The 13382-nt window shown below is 40.5% G+C and overlaps 2 protein-coding genes across 3 annotated transcripts; one reads left to right on the plus strand and one right to left on the minus strand.

The window, feature by feature from the left end:
• Window positions 1-335: 335 nt before the first annotated feature.
• Window positions 336-9297, plus strand: eps8l3b (EPS8 signaling adaptor L3b). The gene is made up of 20 exons (XM_071475995.1): window positions 336-482; window positions 1300-1416; window positions 1727-1842; window positions 1954-2018; window positions 2114-2272; window positions 2949-3098; window positions 3308-3393; window positions 3506-3639; window positions 3843-3964; window positions 4103-4238; window positions 4364-4440; window positions 4595-4669; window positions 4782-4927; window positions 6331-6541; window positions 7020-7060; window positions 7189-7282; window positions 8073-8189; window positions 8267-8355; window positions 8469-8601; window positions 8684-9297. The coding sequence occupies exons 2-20, from the start codon at window positions 1379-1381 to the stop codon at window positions 8723-8725; spliced, it is 2031 nt and encodes a 676-aa protein (XP_071332096.1). The 5' UTR covers window positions 336-482; window positions 1300-1378; the 3' UTR covers window positions 8726-9297.
• LOC139620449 (glutathione S-transferase Mu 3-like) lies at window positions 9197-13217 on the minus strand. Of its 2 annotated transcripts, none has more exons than XM_071476000.1 (8): window positions 13056-13217; window positions 11419-11494; window positions 11267-11331; window positions 11087-11168; window positions 10722-10819; window positions 10534-10629; window positions 9850-9960; window positions 9197-9577 (listed from the first exon to the last, which is right to left on the minus strand). In XM_071476000.1, the coding sequence occupies exons 1-8, from the start codon at window positions 13089-13091 to the stop codon at window positions 9482-9484; spliced, it is 660 nt and encodes a 219-aa protein (XP_071332101.1). In that variant the 5' UTR covers window positions 13092-13217; the 3' UTR covers window positions 9197-9481. The 2 variants fall into 2 exon arrangements, with proteins under 2 accessions (XP_071332101.1, XP_071332102.1); XM_071476001.1 differs by having other exon boundaries at window positions 9368-9607.
• Between the last annotated feature and the right edge of the window lie 165 nt (window positions 13218-13382).

The raw sequence follows: 13382 nt of genomic DNA on the forward strand, positions 1-13382 counted from the left end.
GCCATTTGTTTTTTTCCTCTACAAACAGTAGGTTTTTACTTGCTTTGAACACTTCGGTTAACCTTTGCTTATATACTTTCTCAGTGACGTTAGATGTGTGGAACATGGTTGACGTCAACATTTTGCAATCACAATAGATTGCACTTAATCTAGATTTCTGGAGCATTTAAGACCTTTGATCACTCTTAAGGCAATGTTGTAAAGCATTTCAAAACCTTTGGACTCATAATGAGCCAGAGATTTGCTGCCTACCATCATACCTCAAATACTTACCTTTGAATTACACGGCAAGCCACCCCTCTTGATCGGTCACTCCCATCACATTATTGCACTTTGAACCTTGTGCCTTAAAGCAGGAAGTCAAGAAAAATTTTCTGAGCAAGCTGCGTGAAGAACAAATGCCTTCTGCTATGAAAGGTGTTGGTAGAAAATCTATTTGAAAGAAAGGAACAATGACACCGGAGCAGAGCTGAAACTGACAGGTAATAACTGGATTAAGAAATTATGTAAAGACTATGATTTGAGGTTCTATTTAAATAAGGTTAAATTATTCTCGACAGATGGTGGCGTTACGTCTTGTTTAGAAAGGGAAATGTGTTTGCTTTTGCATCAAGTGGGTGGTTGTTGAGAGAAAAGCACTTCTCATATCCTACATTCAATTTAGCAGCTATGTAGCAGTTTTGACATTACACACTGAATATAAAATAAACTTTTTCTACATTTTTCTAAATTGTGGCAGATTTGTTTCTAGAGCCTCATATGTGAAAGATCAGTGAATAAGAAACATTGTTTATACTGATCTACCATTTTTGCTGATCTAAGTCCAGTCTGGTGGTAAAGTCAAGACAGCTTAGAAATTATTAACAGTTTTTGTTCATTTAAATCTGAAGGTTATTAACAGTTCTTGTGGTTAATTAACTGGACTATTCAGTGTAAGTGGTTTATTATTGATTCTGATTTTAAATTAAAACGTAGCTTTAAGGCAGAACTGTAAAATGTAGTTGAGCAGCAGCACAAGAAAAAAAACTGACCTTAGTCATGTCAGTTCAGTTACATAAAGTAGCTGAATTACCCACCCTAAAATACTGGTCATACCACACCGAGTAAGACTTTAGCAATAAAACGCCTCAGTTTGATCATGCTTTGAGATGTAAAAAATCTGTAAATGTCCAAAGAGGATAAATACTCATGTGATTTGTGAACAGCGTATCTACACAACCATCTGTCCTGGTTTAATCTAGAACAGGACAACTTATATTGTGCGACATTTTGAGGTTGAGATCGCATCTTTTCTTACAGGTTGGAGTTGCTTCTGAAAGATTCCTTATAAACTGAAGGTTTAACTCTTCCTAAAAAAGACAGACGCTGTTGTTTGAAAATGTATGGAAACAATGGCCCCTTCTCCTATTCCCCGAGGTCAGTAACATGTCATTTTTGCTTTCAGGTTCACTGCTATTTGGTCAATAATATCACTTTAGTTAAGCTATTTGTGCACAAAACCTTTACAACACTATACACACCTGTTCACGCCCTTTCATGATAAAACACTACTGTGTTGCAGTAACTGCAGCCCTTTTGAAATGTGCACTGCAGGTGATTTATCTTAAGGTTGCTCTGCTGGTGACGGTGAAGGTTTTATTGACATGTAAGGAGGCCAGGATCGCAGCAGCTCATAAATGGGGCCCCATGTCTCCCATTTGATAAGTTATCTTTTATTGGCCTTCAGGGGTTTCTCACAGGAGGACCTCCCTCAACAGAGGCGGACCCTCCAACAAGATGACCTCAAGAGTTCTCCACTGCAGAGAAATGGCATATCCAGACCCAGTGCAAGACACATCTACAGTATGTTCAGACAAAAATCATACCACACACCTGCTGTGTAATAATATTTTACTTCTGTGAGAAAAAATTGCTTTGGACATCTTTTTTAAATCAAACTTTTCTTTACATCAGCCCAGAGAAAAGAATACTCTGAGTCGCTGAACAAACAACCTGACAACTTTCACGTCAGAGTGGAGGTAAATGAGAAATCGCCACCAGCATGAAGATATACAAATGCGTACAATACAACCTTTAGCTGTCCCCATTCATGAGCTCAACATTGACTCCACAGCATCTGTTCACCTGTGAGCTGGACGGCCAGGAGGTGAAGAAAGTGAACGACTGTGTGGCCAAGCTCAAGAGTCTGGATGCCAAAGGTCGTCTGTGGCCCCAGGAGATGATCATGGAGGTTCAGGGGGGATATCTACTGCTCAGCGACATTGAGACCAAGGTTGGTAGTAATTTCTAGAAGAGTGATTTAGGAGGTCTTGCAAGATTTGATCTCAAAAGTCACACTTTTAAACAGGATAGACAAGAGTCTAAACAGGTGCTTTACATGGCCAAAAGTATGCAGACACCTTAGCAATGGGCCCATAATTGCGTAACTGTTATGAAACTGCAAACATCAATATGCAGCTATAACAACCTCCACTATTCTGTGAAGGCTTTCCACGAGTTTGGAGCCTGGCTGGAGGGATTTGTTCCCATCCAGCCAGACAAGCATTAGTGAAGTCAGGCATGCTTGTTCCAGTTTATCCCAAAGGTGTTTGAGGGGTTGAGGTCGGGTTTCTGTCAAGTTCTTCCACATCAAACTGGGGAAACAGTTTATTCATGGACCTTGCTTTGGGGCTTGTCTTGTTGAAACAGAAAACTGCGTGATCCACAAAGCTGGAAGCACACTAATGTCAAAAATATAACTTTATTGAATTAAGAATGAAGACGAAGAGCCTCAGAGCAAAAATACACATGAGACTCATGACACTGACATTTGTTCTCAGAGTCTCATCTTCCCACTTTTTCCTGTATGTTGATTTTTTCCACATTGTGTTTTAACTGTGTACATTCTTATATTCACTTTTCATTAACCTGTGGACCCAATCTTTATCCTTTTCAATCTGATTTTAAAGACAGAGCTGGAGGCGCTGCCTTTGAGTAGCATCATGCAAACCAAAGCTGTATTGGACAGCTGCGCCTACAACTCTCTGCTGACAATAACCGTAAAGCAACGCAGCAAGCGCTTCCCCCAGGTCTTCATGTTCCAGTGTGAGGAGACTGGGGTGAGTCACATCTCACCACAACCATCAGTGAACTTAACTTCGGCCTCCTGGTGGCTTCCAGAGAAAAGAGGATGTGTTAGCCATGTTGATGTGTGGGATCTCTTTGAAATCATTATCAGTATTTCATATTAGCATGGATGCAGCTGTTTTTTTTGTTTGTTTGTTTGTTTGATGTAGGAGTTTGATTTAAATCAGGTCTGTTTTAACAGGCAGCGATCCTCAAGGGTGATCTGGACAAAGCAGTCCAGAAAGGAGGTGCTGATGTGGATCCACGCAAAGAGAGGTTTGACATAAGGTACATCAAGTCTAGACAAAGATAAAATCACTTTCATGAGAAAGCAGAGGAAAGCAGACATTTGGGAATCAAACAGCCAAATCCCTTAACTACTGTCTGCTGATGTTTGCAGGAATAATCTTGAAAATATCATCGGGCAACATGCTCCAGGAAGTTTCCGGCACGCTGGGCCTCGACCTGTGCAGCGAGACATGACCCCGCCACCACTAGACCTCCCAACCCCACTGTGGGGTAACAGAGTACCAGGTACATTGAAAGCATATGAAAAACATCTTTAATCATAGAAGTGAAACTCCCTTCAAATCTAACAGTTGGGCTTACTAACAGCTGACATTTTTAATTTCCTCTCTTATTGATTTGTTCTGTGCAAATAAGACAGGTTCAGCAATAAACTCCTAGAGTGCAGTTATATCATTACCTACAAAACCTTTTTCTTTATTTTGAATTAGAGAGTATGCCTCCCCTGCGGGTCAATACCCCACAAGAAGAAATGCTGTACCATCCTGATCTTCAAGTTTTACAGAGCGGCCCAGAAATGGCTCTTGAGCGAACAGACACAGATAGGAACACGGTCAGTGCTACCATAACTGTTATGAATATTGACTCCTCACCCTTTTTATCTCAAGAAAAACATGCTCATATGTACTGTTTTTTTTAGAAAGGTTCTGCATGCTGCTGTTTTATTTATTGCTTTTATTCCTTTCTACAGGACATATTAAACCACGTTATAAGTGATTTGGAGATCTTCTTGGCCAAAGTTTCTGCTGCAGCAAATGCACCTTCACTGCAAAGGGACCAGAGTGAGAAGAAAAATAAGTTCAAGAAGAAAAAATCGAAGAAATATGGTAATATTTCCAGTTCATGACCCCACAGGCTCATGTCATTATGGAAGTAATTAGTGGAGAATAACCTCCTAAAGGTACAGAACTGAATAAAAACTGTATTTATCACGATTGCATCTCTCCTGCAGCACCGGCTGTCAGTCTGCCATCTTGGGAGGAATATACCTCCTGTCTTCAGAAAATCAAATATGGATTCAATCTGCTGGTAAACTTGTTTTCAAGTCTTTAAATGTCTCCACACATGTCATGTTGTCCATAGTGGCTTTGGAAAGAATTTGAGTGCTAATGTGTTCACAGGAAGGTGTGACTGCAGAACAAAGCAGCGGAGTCTGACTGAAACACTCTTTCTTATATTACAGGGCGAGCTGAAAGGATCACTGACCACTCCCACTGCTCCTGACTTTGTCCACATCTTCTTCGCTAGTTTAGGCACGGTGAGCTCCTTCAATCTTGTTTAATTTCGACTGGCTGTTATTTCTATTTTCTTCACAATGACGTGGCGCTCTCTTAGTTGTGACAGTAAATACTTTCTCCATTTTTCTACAGATAGTGCCTCAGTATCCAGCAGACCTGCCTCCCACTGTGATCTCTCCCCTGCTGACAGAGACGGCCATGCGGCTGCTCAGTGAGGTTGTCAGCCCAGAGGAGGACCATCTGTGGAGGTCTCTGGGAGACCCCTGGAACATCCCCAGGTGGGGCAACCTTTACAATCTTCACACACTTGCGCAAGTCTTATGCAGCTTGTTACATTCCCACATACAGTTGATGTAGGTGCACCCCTACCTGCCCCAGCACACCCTAACGTAGGGTGTCTTTTTGGTGATATGTAAATATGGGTCAGAGTTAATGCTGCATTCATGGTCTATGGAAAAATGGTAGATATGAGTATTAATTTCAGTTTTAGGAAGTTCTACATGACAACTAAAAATTTGGCAGCTGGCAACAATGAAATAATGTGATGGATTAATTGACTAATAGTTTATTGATAAGTTATATATAAAAAAAACAACTTTACGGTTTACAGGTTGTGAAAAAACCCTTTGGCTGGTGTTTATCCTCCTCCTGCTGGAGGAGGATAAACATATCTGTAGTTATTCGGGTAGACCACTCCAAGGGACCAGTTTACCACCCACTTTGTGGTAAAGAGCTGCTGGATCAAAATCCATTTATTAACATCTTGATGGCTTATCATAAAGAGGGAATTTTATTTGTTAATGTGCTACCAACATTTATAGCTGCATTAGAAGGGATAAACATTAGCCATGGCAACCCAAGAGTTGTTATTAAGTTATTATGGGCTTCTTGATGATCTATTAAGAGAACACTTTGACACTTTGGGCGAAACGCTTATTCACAGAGTTAGATGAAAAGATTAATATCACTTAAATGCCTGTCTGTTAAATATGAAAACACTCGTCTGCCTCAGTTCGAAGGTAAAAAAAAGAAATGCACTTGCCATCAAGAAGTCAATGCCAGGCAACCGGCAGAGAATGTACAGTGACTGTGCCCGACCAAGAGACATATGGCACATATTTCCACTTTCACACTTAGTTTTGTGTACGGATTAAACAAATGAGATAAAACATGTTAATTAGTGAGCTTTGCTTGTGCTTGCAGGCTGTTTTTTGTTTTTGTTTTTTTAACTTTGGCTAGAGCCTGGCTCACTGTTTCCTCTCTGCTTCCTGTCTTAATGTTAAGCTAAGCTACCCATCTACAGTCAGTAGCTTCATATTTAGCGTACAGACATGAGTGGATTTTCTCATCTAACTGTTGGCAAGAAAAATAAGCATATATCCTAAAAATGTCTAACTATTCCCTTGATGTCATCTTTCAAAGGGTGACACATGAGACAGACTACAAAAACATTTGGTTGTCACATTCCTAAAACTGCATTTCAGCACCCAACTTTACATTAGCCATCTTTTTACCCCAAACGCATCATTAACAGATCAAGAGATACTACAAACTAGATTGATACAGAAAATGCATCATGAACTCAACTTATTCTGGTGGTCCCTCTTACTTAAGGTCAGTTCAGCATTAGACAGTTCCTGTGTTTTTTTTACATAGCTGACAGTTTCCTTTCACCTCACAGGTCTAGATGGCCGGATGGTGATGTCGCACCTTACATCCCTGACTTCTACGATGGATGGCAGCCGTCTGCCCCCTCACGCATTCCCTCCCCAGCCCCTTATAGCAGTGATCCATTGAGCAGGAGCAACAGCCAGCGCTTCTTACCCAGCCGACCCAATAGTCAAATAAATGAGAGCCGGAGCTACTCACCCAGACCAATGCAGCCTGAAGAGGTAGAACTCATTCAACTACTCACCTTTCAGGGTTTCTGCAGAACATAGAATAGAATTGAATACCTGCTTCACAATCCGGCAAAAGACAGTATGATGGAAACCAGAAGGGACAATGTGGCCTAGAACTTGTTCCATTATGAGATGATAGTGATATGCTTGCTTCATTTCTGACGTTGGAGACTGAAACTCTCCAAAAAATATATCATAACTACACATGCATGTTTTGATAAATTAGTTTTATAGTTCTTTTTTTCTTCATATGACAGATTACAGTGCTAGTGATTAACCCTTGTTTTCAGGGCCTCAGTAGTTGTTATTCATTGGCTGAGTGGTTGACTTGATGAAGTACTGTCACTCTGCTTGAGAAGTTGGGAGTAGCCAAAATTATATTATCTCCAACAACTTACATCTCCAGTGAAACCTTTATCACAACGGTTGAATACATTCAGTGTCATCATGTACTTTCTGCCTTTTGCAGCCTATGACTAACAGCCCCTGGAATTCACGACCACCATCACGGTAAGTGTATTTACATCACAGTAAATGTGACTTTTGATCTCATCTGTGGCAAACAGTACTCAGTGGGCTTTATTTTTTCACCATATGCAGTGACGCTTTCATAAACTGTGTGTCTGCTGCTGTTTCAGCTCCGGCGAGTCACCCCTGTACATGCAGGTCATTTATGACTTCATGGCCAGAAACAACCAAGAGCTGAGTGTTTTGAAGGGTGACACGGTTCAGGTGAGATGAAAAATGATGGTACAATAACCCTGTTACTCAGAAATACATGTATTATTCTTCTATCGTCAAATACAGTGCAAATGTTGCTTGTTGTAAATAAAAGTCATAGTAATATGATAGTGAACATTGGAAACTTTGGTCCAGTGTTGGGTAATTATTTTAAGCATGCCTGGAAACCGATCTGCCACGCAAACCATCATGTTACATTAGGAAAATGTAATCCAATTATCCTGACTTGTATTAAAATAGTCCAAAAATGCCCAGTGAAAACAGGTCCCAAAGTTACTAGCTGGAGTTAGATTTCGCTTTTGAGCCTCACCTCCACTGACAAAATCCGTCATCCGGATGGTTAAAAAAAACACTGCCCAAAGATCCACCTGACTTTTGCATGTTCTTGGGCAAATTTTATTACAAAAATCCAAGAGCTTTTTAACTTCAGAAGAAAGAAAAATATACAACAGATGTGTCCACACTCACAGCAAGCAGGTGCAGAGCTGCAGTACAGTCACAGGCAGGAAAAATGAAAAGAAAACAAAAATCTGGCATTTGAAACAGGCTGTTTGTGAAACATTTCCAAAGGACGCTGGAACTGCATCAGATCCAGCTGACATCTTGGCTGTTTAAATCTTCACATACTGGACTGATGAAGTAGACTATTCTCAATAGAGCCTTGATTCTTTTCAAATGTTGACTTATCTGTTCATATATTCACCTCAGTCACAGTTACAGCTGCCGTAAAAGTCTGTATTATCATTCTATATTTAATTTTTTTTTTTTTTTTTTTTTACAGGTGATTCAGCAATCCAAGCAATGGTGGCTTGTTCGTAATGCCCGTGGTGAGGAAGGGAACGTTCCTCAGAATGTTTTGAAGCCGATGAAGGGTGCTGGACCCACAGAAGATCTACCGGTGAGCCAAGTGACAGGTTTATCTATTAACCTAGTTAATAGATTTCACAAATGACATTTTACTCCCTTCACGCACAGCGGGAGACACGCGGCCCAGTGACCCTGGATATGTCCTCAACAGCCGCAGAGGTGAAAGCCTGGCTGCAGTACAAAGGTTTCTCCAAAATGTGAGTGACATGATCCACAGACGCACTGGGAATTTTAAGATGTCTGTACTGTAAATAAGGCTTTTATTTCACAAGAGTGTGATATTCTATGTTTTATGCCTTTGCATGAACAGCACCGTGACCAGCCTCGGGGTGCTGACTGGTAGACTGCTTCTGGGGATGAGCAAGGATGATATAAGGACCGTGTGTCCAGAGGAAGGAGCCAAGGTCTTCTTCCAGCTTCAGGCCGTTAAGTCAGCCATTGCAGTAAGTAATGTTTCACATGATATGCACACACACTCAAATCCAACTGCAACACATGGGTGATGTTTTACCCTGTTCCCCACAGCTCGCCAGTGAACCATCAGGCCTGACCTACGGCCGCTACTAGTGAGCTACTTCACTGCACCTTCAGTTCCTTTTCTTCGAATTTTCATCCACAGACCAACATCTGGAATTAATGGTGTCAAATTTCCTTTTATGTCATAAATTATCTTGCGTGGATGGCTACCCTCAGCTTGAATGCAACTGCATCAAATACTGATTTTTCAAGCGAAAATGCTTTTAGTGAATGAAATTTCTATGTGCTGTAACATGTATGACCAGCAACAATTAATTAACTCTAATTAATTTTACTTACAATGTAATTCTACTGATTTTTATTAAGTTGTGTATAGTTTTCATAATGATAAAATAAAATGTATGTAGACATTTAAGTTCCATAAAACACTTCTCCTCTTAGTCACTAAATACATTACATACTCTTCAGCTGCATTAACTTATATTTTCTTTGAATTAATGTTTCTTCAGATGTAATTTATTGTACAGGAAGTAATGTTGAAATTCAAACTGAAAGAAGCACTTGATACAAGATGTACTTTATTCTGTCAAAAAGAAATCCATTTCAAATGTAACAAAGAATTTAAGTGCTTGAAGTCAAATTAAAGTTTCTACTTATCTCCATCTCGGTACAAACTTGGTTTCCTTTTTACAAAACTCTGATTCATGTTCATGTTAATATCTGGGATTATAGCTAATAGCTGACAGCTTATAAAAAGACAAATAGTACAGATTTTCTTGTTTCTCTAGGTCTGAATTTATGGTTATTGAACATCATTATTTCTCTAAGGCATTAATGTATTGTTCTTTACTCTTTCTTGTTTCCCCATTTGGCCATCTTGTTGTTGACAGGAGTCTTCATGAATCTGTCAGACTTCATGTATGCAGCAATCTTCTCCAAAGCCTATGATGATATGATATTGTGCTAAGTCATCTTAAGAAAAAAAAAACACTTTGAGATGCATTTCACTATGAGAATGGCAAGGCTGGCACTTAAGCCATTCAGCCATTCCACATATACATAGTTTACCTACAGACATCATACTGAGACTGTCTCAACAACACAGAGGAATAAAAAGGTGCTTGAGTGCAGGACTTCGTATTTCTTGACAGCAACTTTCAGTGGTAAGTGTAGGATTTGCTGATTGTATCTGACAAACACACAATAGTCCTCACCTCAAAATGGTCTAAAAAATCTTTGAGGTTCTTGAAGTCATTCAGGCACGTAGGATGAAACATCCTGTGTTGATCTAACAGCTCGTACATGATGAAGTCCACAAAAGTGATCTGTTGTAGAGAAAAGTTATATTAATAAAACAAGTCGAAAGCAAGATAAAGGCACAAAGTAGACTTTAAAACTGCACTAATCCAGTTTTATCTGAATGGTCCAATGGCTACATGTAATTTGAAAGGTGAAAGCTAATAGTAAAAACTCAGAATTATCACCAAACTCTGCTGTTCTCCCACAGGTCTACCAGGCTTTACAACCTGATTAAGCTCATTGTTTTGATTTTCCAGCCGAGAATGTTTGTTTACCATCATCAGCTCTCATCTGTCCAGCAACAACAGGAACATTTACAGCAAAAAAAAAAAAAAAAATCTACTGTCTGCTACCTGCCATGCACCAAACAGCAGAAAAAATAACTATCTCGTAAACATAGTAGTTGCTTTGTGTCGGCCACATGGGTAAGCAGGCCACTGATAATAAGTTCGCATAACCAACCTTATAGCATGTCAAACGTATGTGATTCAGCTTGTCATGTTACTCAAGCCCCAACTAGCCCAAAATATGTATTTCTGCAGCTTTAATAATTTGACTTGGTCTAACATAGGAAACCTCCAGTCTGACAGCTGAAATACCTTGTCACCAGCAAACCACTTCCTGTCTCCCAAGAAAACTGAGAACTTCTTCAAGGTGCCCGGCAGCATCTCAAGGTACCCTGGCTTCATCTTGTCCTGATGTCAAAGAGGTGATATCAGCATTAGTGGAGATTTAAAAGCGTAGAATGACATATTCAGTGTCATTTAACTTTTAATGTATCACTCACAAAGTCAGTGTAGCACAGCATCACAAAGCCATTTCTGAAGTCCATTGCCTGGTTCTCCAAGATGTCCACACGGACCTTCTCATCCTCAGTCTCTCCGCCTGTTATCAGGTCAGATTTTAGGGAGACACTGAGAGAATGAGGGCAGAGATGCTACACCTGAACCCTGGAATTTCTATCTAATTATCTATAATTGTATAATTCCTTCTTTTAAAAGCAGTGTGAGTGATGTATTTGAAGAGTTTTTCCAAAATAAATTATTCATGGTGACTATCTTTGTTTAAAATATTGACAGTAAATCAATGAAAATGGATGTAAAACTCTGTTGAACAACATATTCATATGTGCAATAAACACACAATACTTACACATATTGTGTTTACGAGCAATGTATCTCATGATAGCATTGCTCTGCACGATCTTCCTGTCTCCATCCTCCAGGTAGGGGAGCTATGGTGAAAAGTTAATCACAATATTATGACTAATTGAGTTTTTAAACCTACCTGTTTTGCTAATAAATCAATATTCACCACTTGAAACTCACTCACGTTGGGAAAGTCCATTCCAAGTTTGTGCTTTTCATCGAACCAGCAGCTCTTGTCATAGTTTGGAGCTGTGTGAGAGATCATGTTACACAAATAAGCGGGTGTGTTGTATGACACTTCTTTGGGTAAAACTGTTAGTTGAACAGGTTAGTTACCTTCACCACAGACATAAAACTTGTCCTCATAATTGGTGCCGGTGTACTCCAGCAGCAGGCGGATAGGCTGGGCGAGCTAAATGTCCACAAATCAGATGGAAAAGAGGTTACATTGATATAATTTTTCTCCCATTTATACATTTCCAGATTATAAAACCGCCACTGCAACTTGTCTTAAATACCTAGTAGGCATCCACAAACACTAATTTTCAGAGGCTGAAACATGAGGTTAAATGATCAGGTGCACATTTTTTGCAGATTCTCAAATTTCAAGTTTTGCTGGGTTGACTTTGTTTTACATCATTTTAACAATTTAACATAATTTTAATAATTTGGGTTTTATGTTTTGACAAAGTACCTTCACGCTATCTCTAACTCTTCATGAACTAGACAACCACAAATAGTCTTCCCCAGGTATGTGGTTGAAAAGTTGTCAAGTCCACGCAGAACTGAAACACCAGGAACAAGACAGCAGCATGCAGGTACTTTTGTCACTTTGTTTGTATTTCCTATTGTTACCCTGTATCTGAAAAAAGTGTATGGGTGTGTATCTACTGACTGCCCGCAGGGTTTCAGGGTACTGTTAAACCTGTTTCACGAACATACTAAACCAAAGTATGAATGCTATCAGTGAAGACCAGAAGGGATGATATGGCCTAGAATTAGTTACCAAATGCACACACTTATTTATTTATTGATGGATTGATCAATTCAAAAATAACTTATTTATTTATTAAGTCCACTTATGAATTTTACATAATAGAGGTCTGGAGCAAGCCCGACGCGCTTTCTCTTTAAATGTTCGTGCATCACCGAGGTGCTGCCGTGATACGCAAGGTCTGCTTTGCAAACCTTACAAGTGATCTTTTTATTCGCCGTACCCAGGCTAAAATGCTCCCAAACTTGAGAGGTTTTGTTACGCGTAGCCGATGTGTTGGACGCCGCCATTTCTGTGCACGTTACCGCGACTCTCGGCAGAGATTGTGATTAAGTGAGATGCGTCACTCTGTCGGAAAAACACGTCTGGCGACAATAGTCGACGGTGGAATTCATTGTCGACTATTTCTATTATCGATTTCAGTCTTTTTTTTTTTTTTTTAGCAGATTAATCGATATTTTTACTACATGGTGTTGCTGTTTGCAGCCCTACCTGGAGGCTTGCAGTTAACCATTAAGCAAAACTTCACCGCTTAAACAGCAACTGCCCCCCCCCCCCCCGCTATTCCGCTGACACTGTTCACCCAGAGAGACAAACGCTGTTCAACCTGATATTGTTGAGTCAAAATCTGACATGTTTGCTAACGACCAGCGTGTTTGATTCTCACCAAAGTCTCTGAAGTCTCCGGTAACAACATAGTACAGAGCACATGGACCCGGGTCACCCCGGTTATTTCGGTGTTACATAACGATTTTATCGAGTAACGCTCAGGCGTTGCTTATAATAGATAATTATGAACACACAAACATTAACCAGCAAAACGTGAGGTACAGCAGGATAAAAAAACAGTTTGAAAGTCGATGAGGCGGTCGTGTGCACCGGGGTCTGCTGGAGGTCCAGCAGCGGCAGCCGGTCGCACACAGCGCCGCAAACAGCGGGAGCCACTCGGCTCATCGACACTGACGACGGCGGGACTCACCCCGCGAATATCCCAGTAAACCAGTTTCATGGTCATGTTGAATCCCTTTCTGCCGGAGTCCAGCTGTGGTCCACCGCGACTGAACAAGCTGGGACACTGGTGGGAGGGAGGGCAGCGGCGAGCCTGTCAGCAGACAGCAGGAGGCGGAGGGCGGGGTGAGCGGAGTCGAGCCCGGCGGTCTCACGCCGTCGCTCCGTAACAGTAATTTATTTATAAAAAAAAAACAAAAAAAAAAAAACATATACATGCTGTGACTTGTGAATGCACAGTCTTGAAAGGCAGCCATGCTCCCAACAGCCACCCGACAAAAGAAATGTAGGTGAGCGA

The sequence above is a fragment of the Trachinotus anak genome, unplaced genomic scaffold (genome assembly GCF_046630095.1).
Source record: "Trachinotus anak isolate AG129_WGS33_773 ecotype Australia unplaced genomic scaffold, CSIRO_AGI_Tana_v1 ptg000004l, whole genome shotgun sequence".
NCBI classification, from domain to species: Eukaryota; Metazoa; Chordata; class Actinopteri; order Carangiformes; family Carangidae; genus Trachinotus; species Trachinotus anak.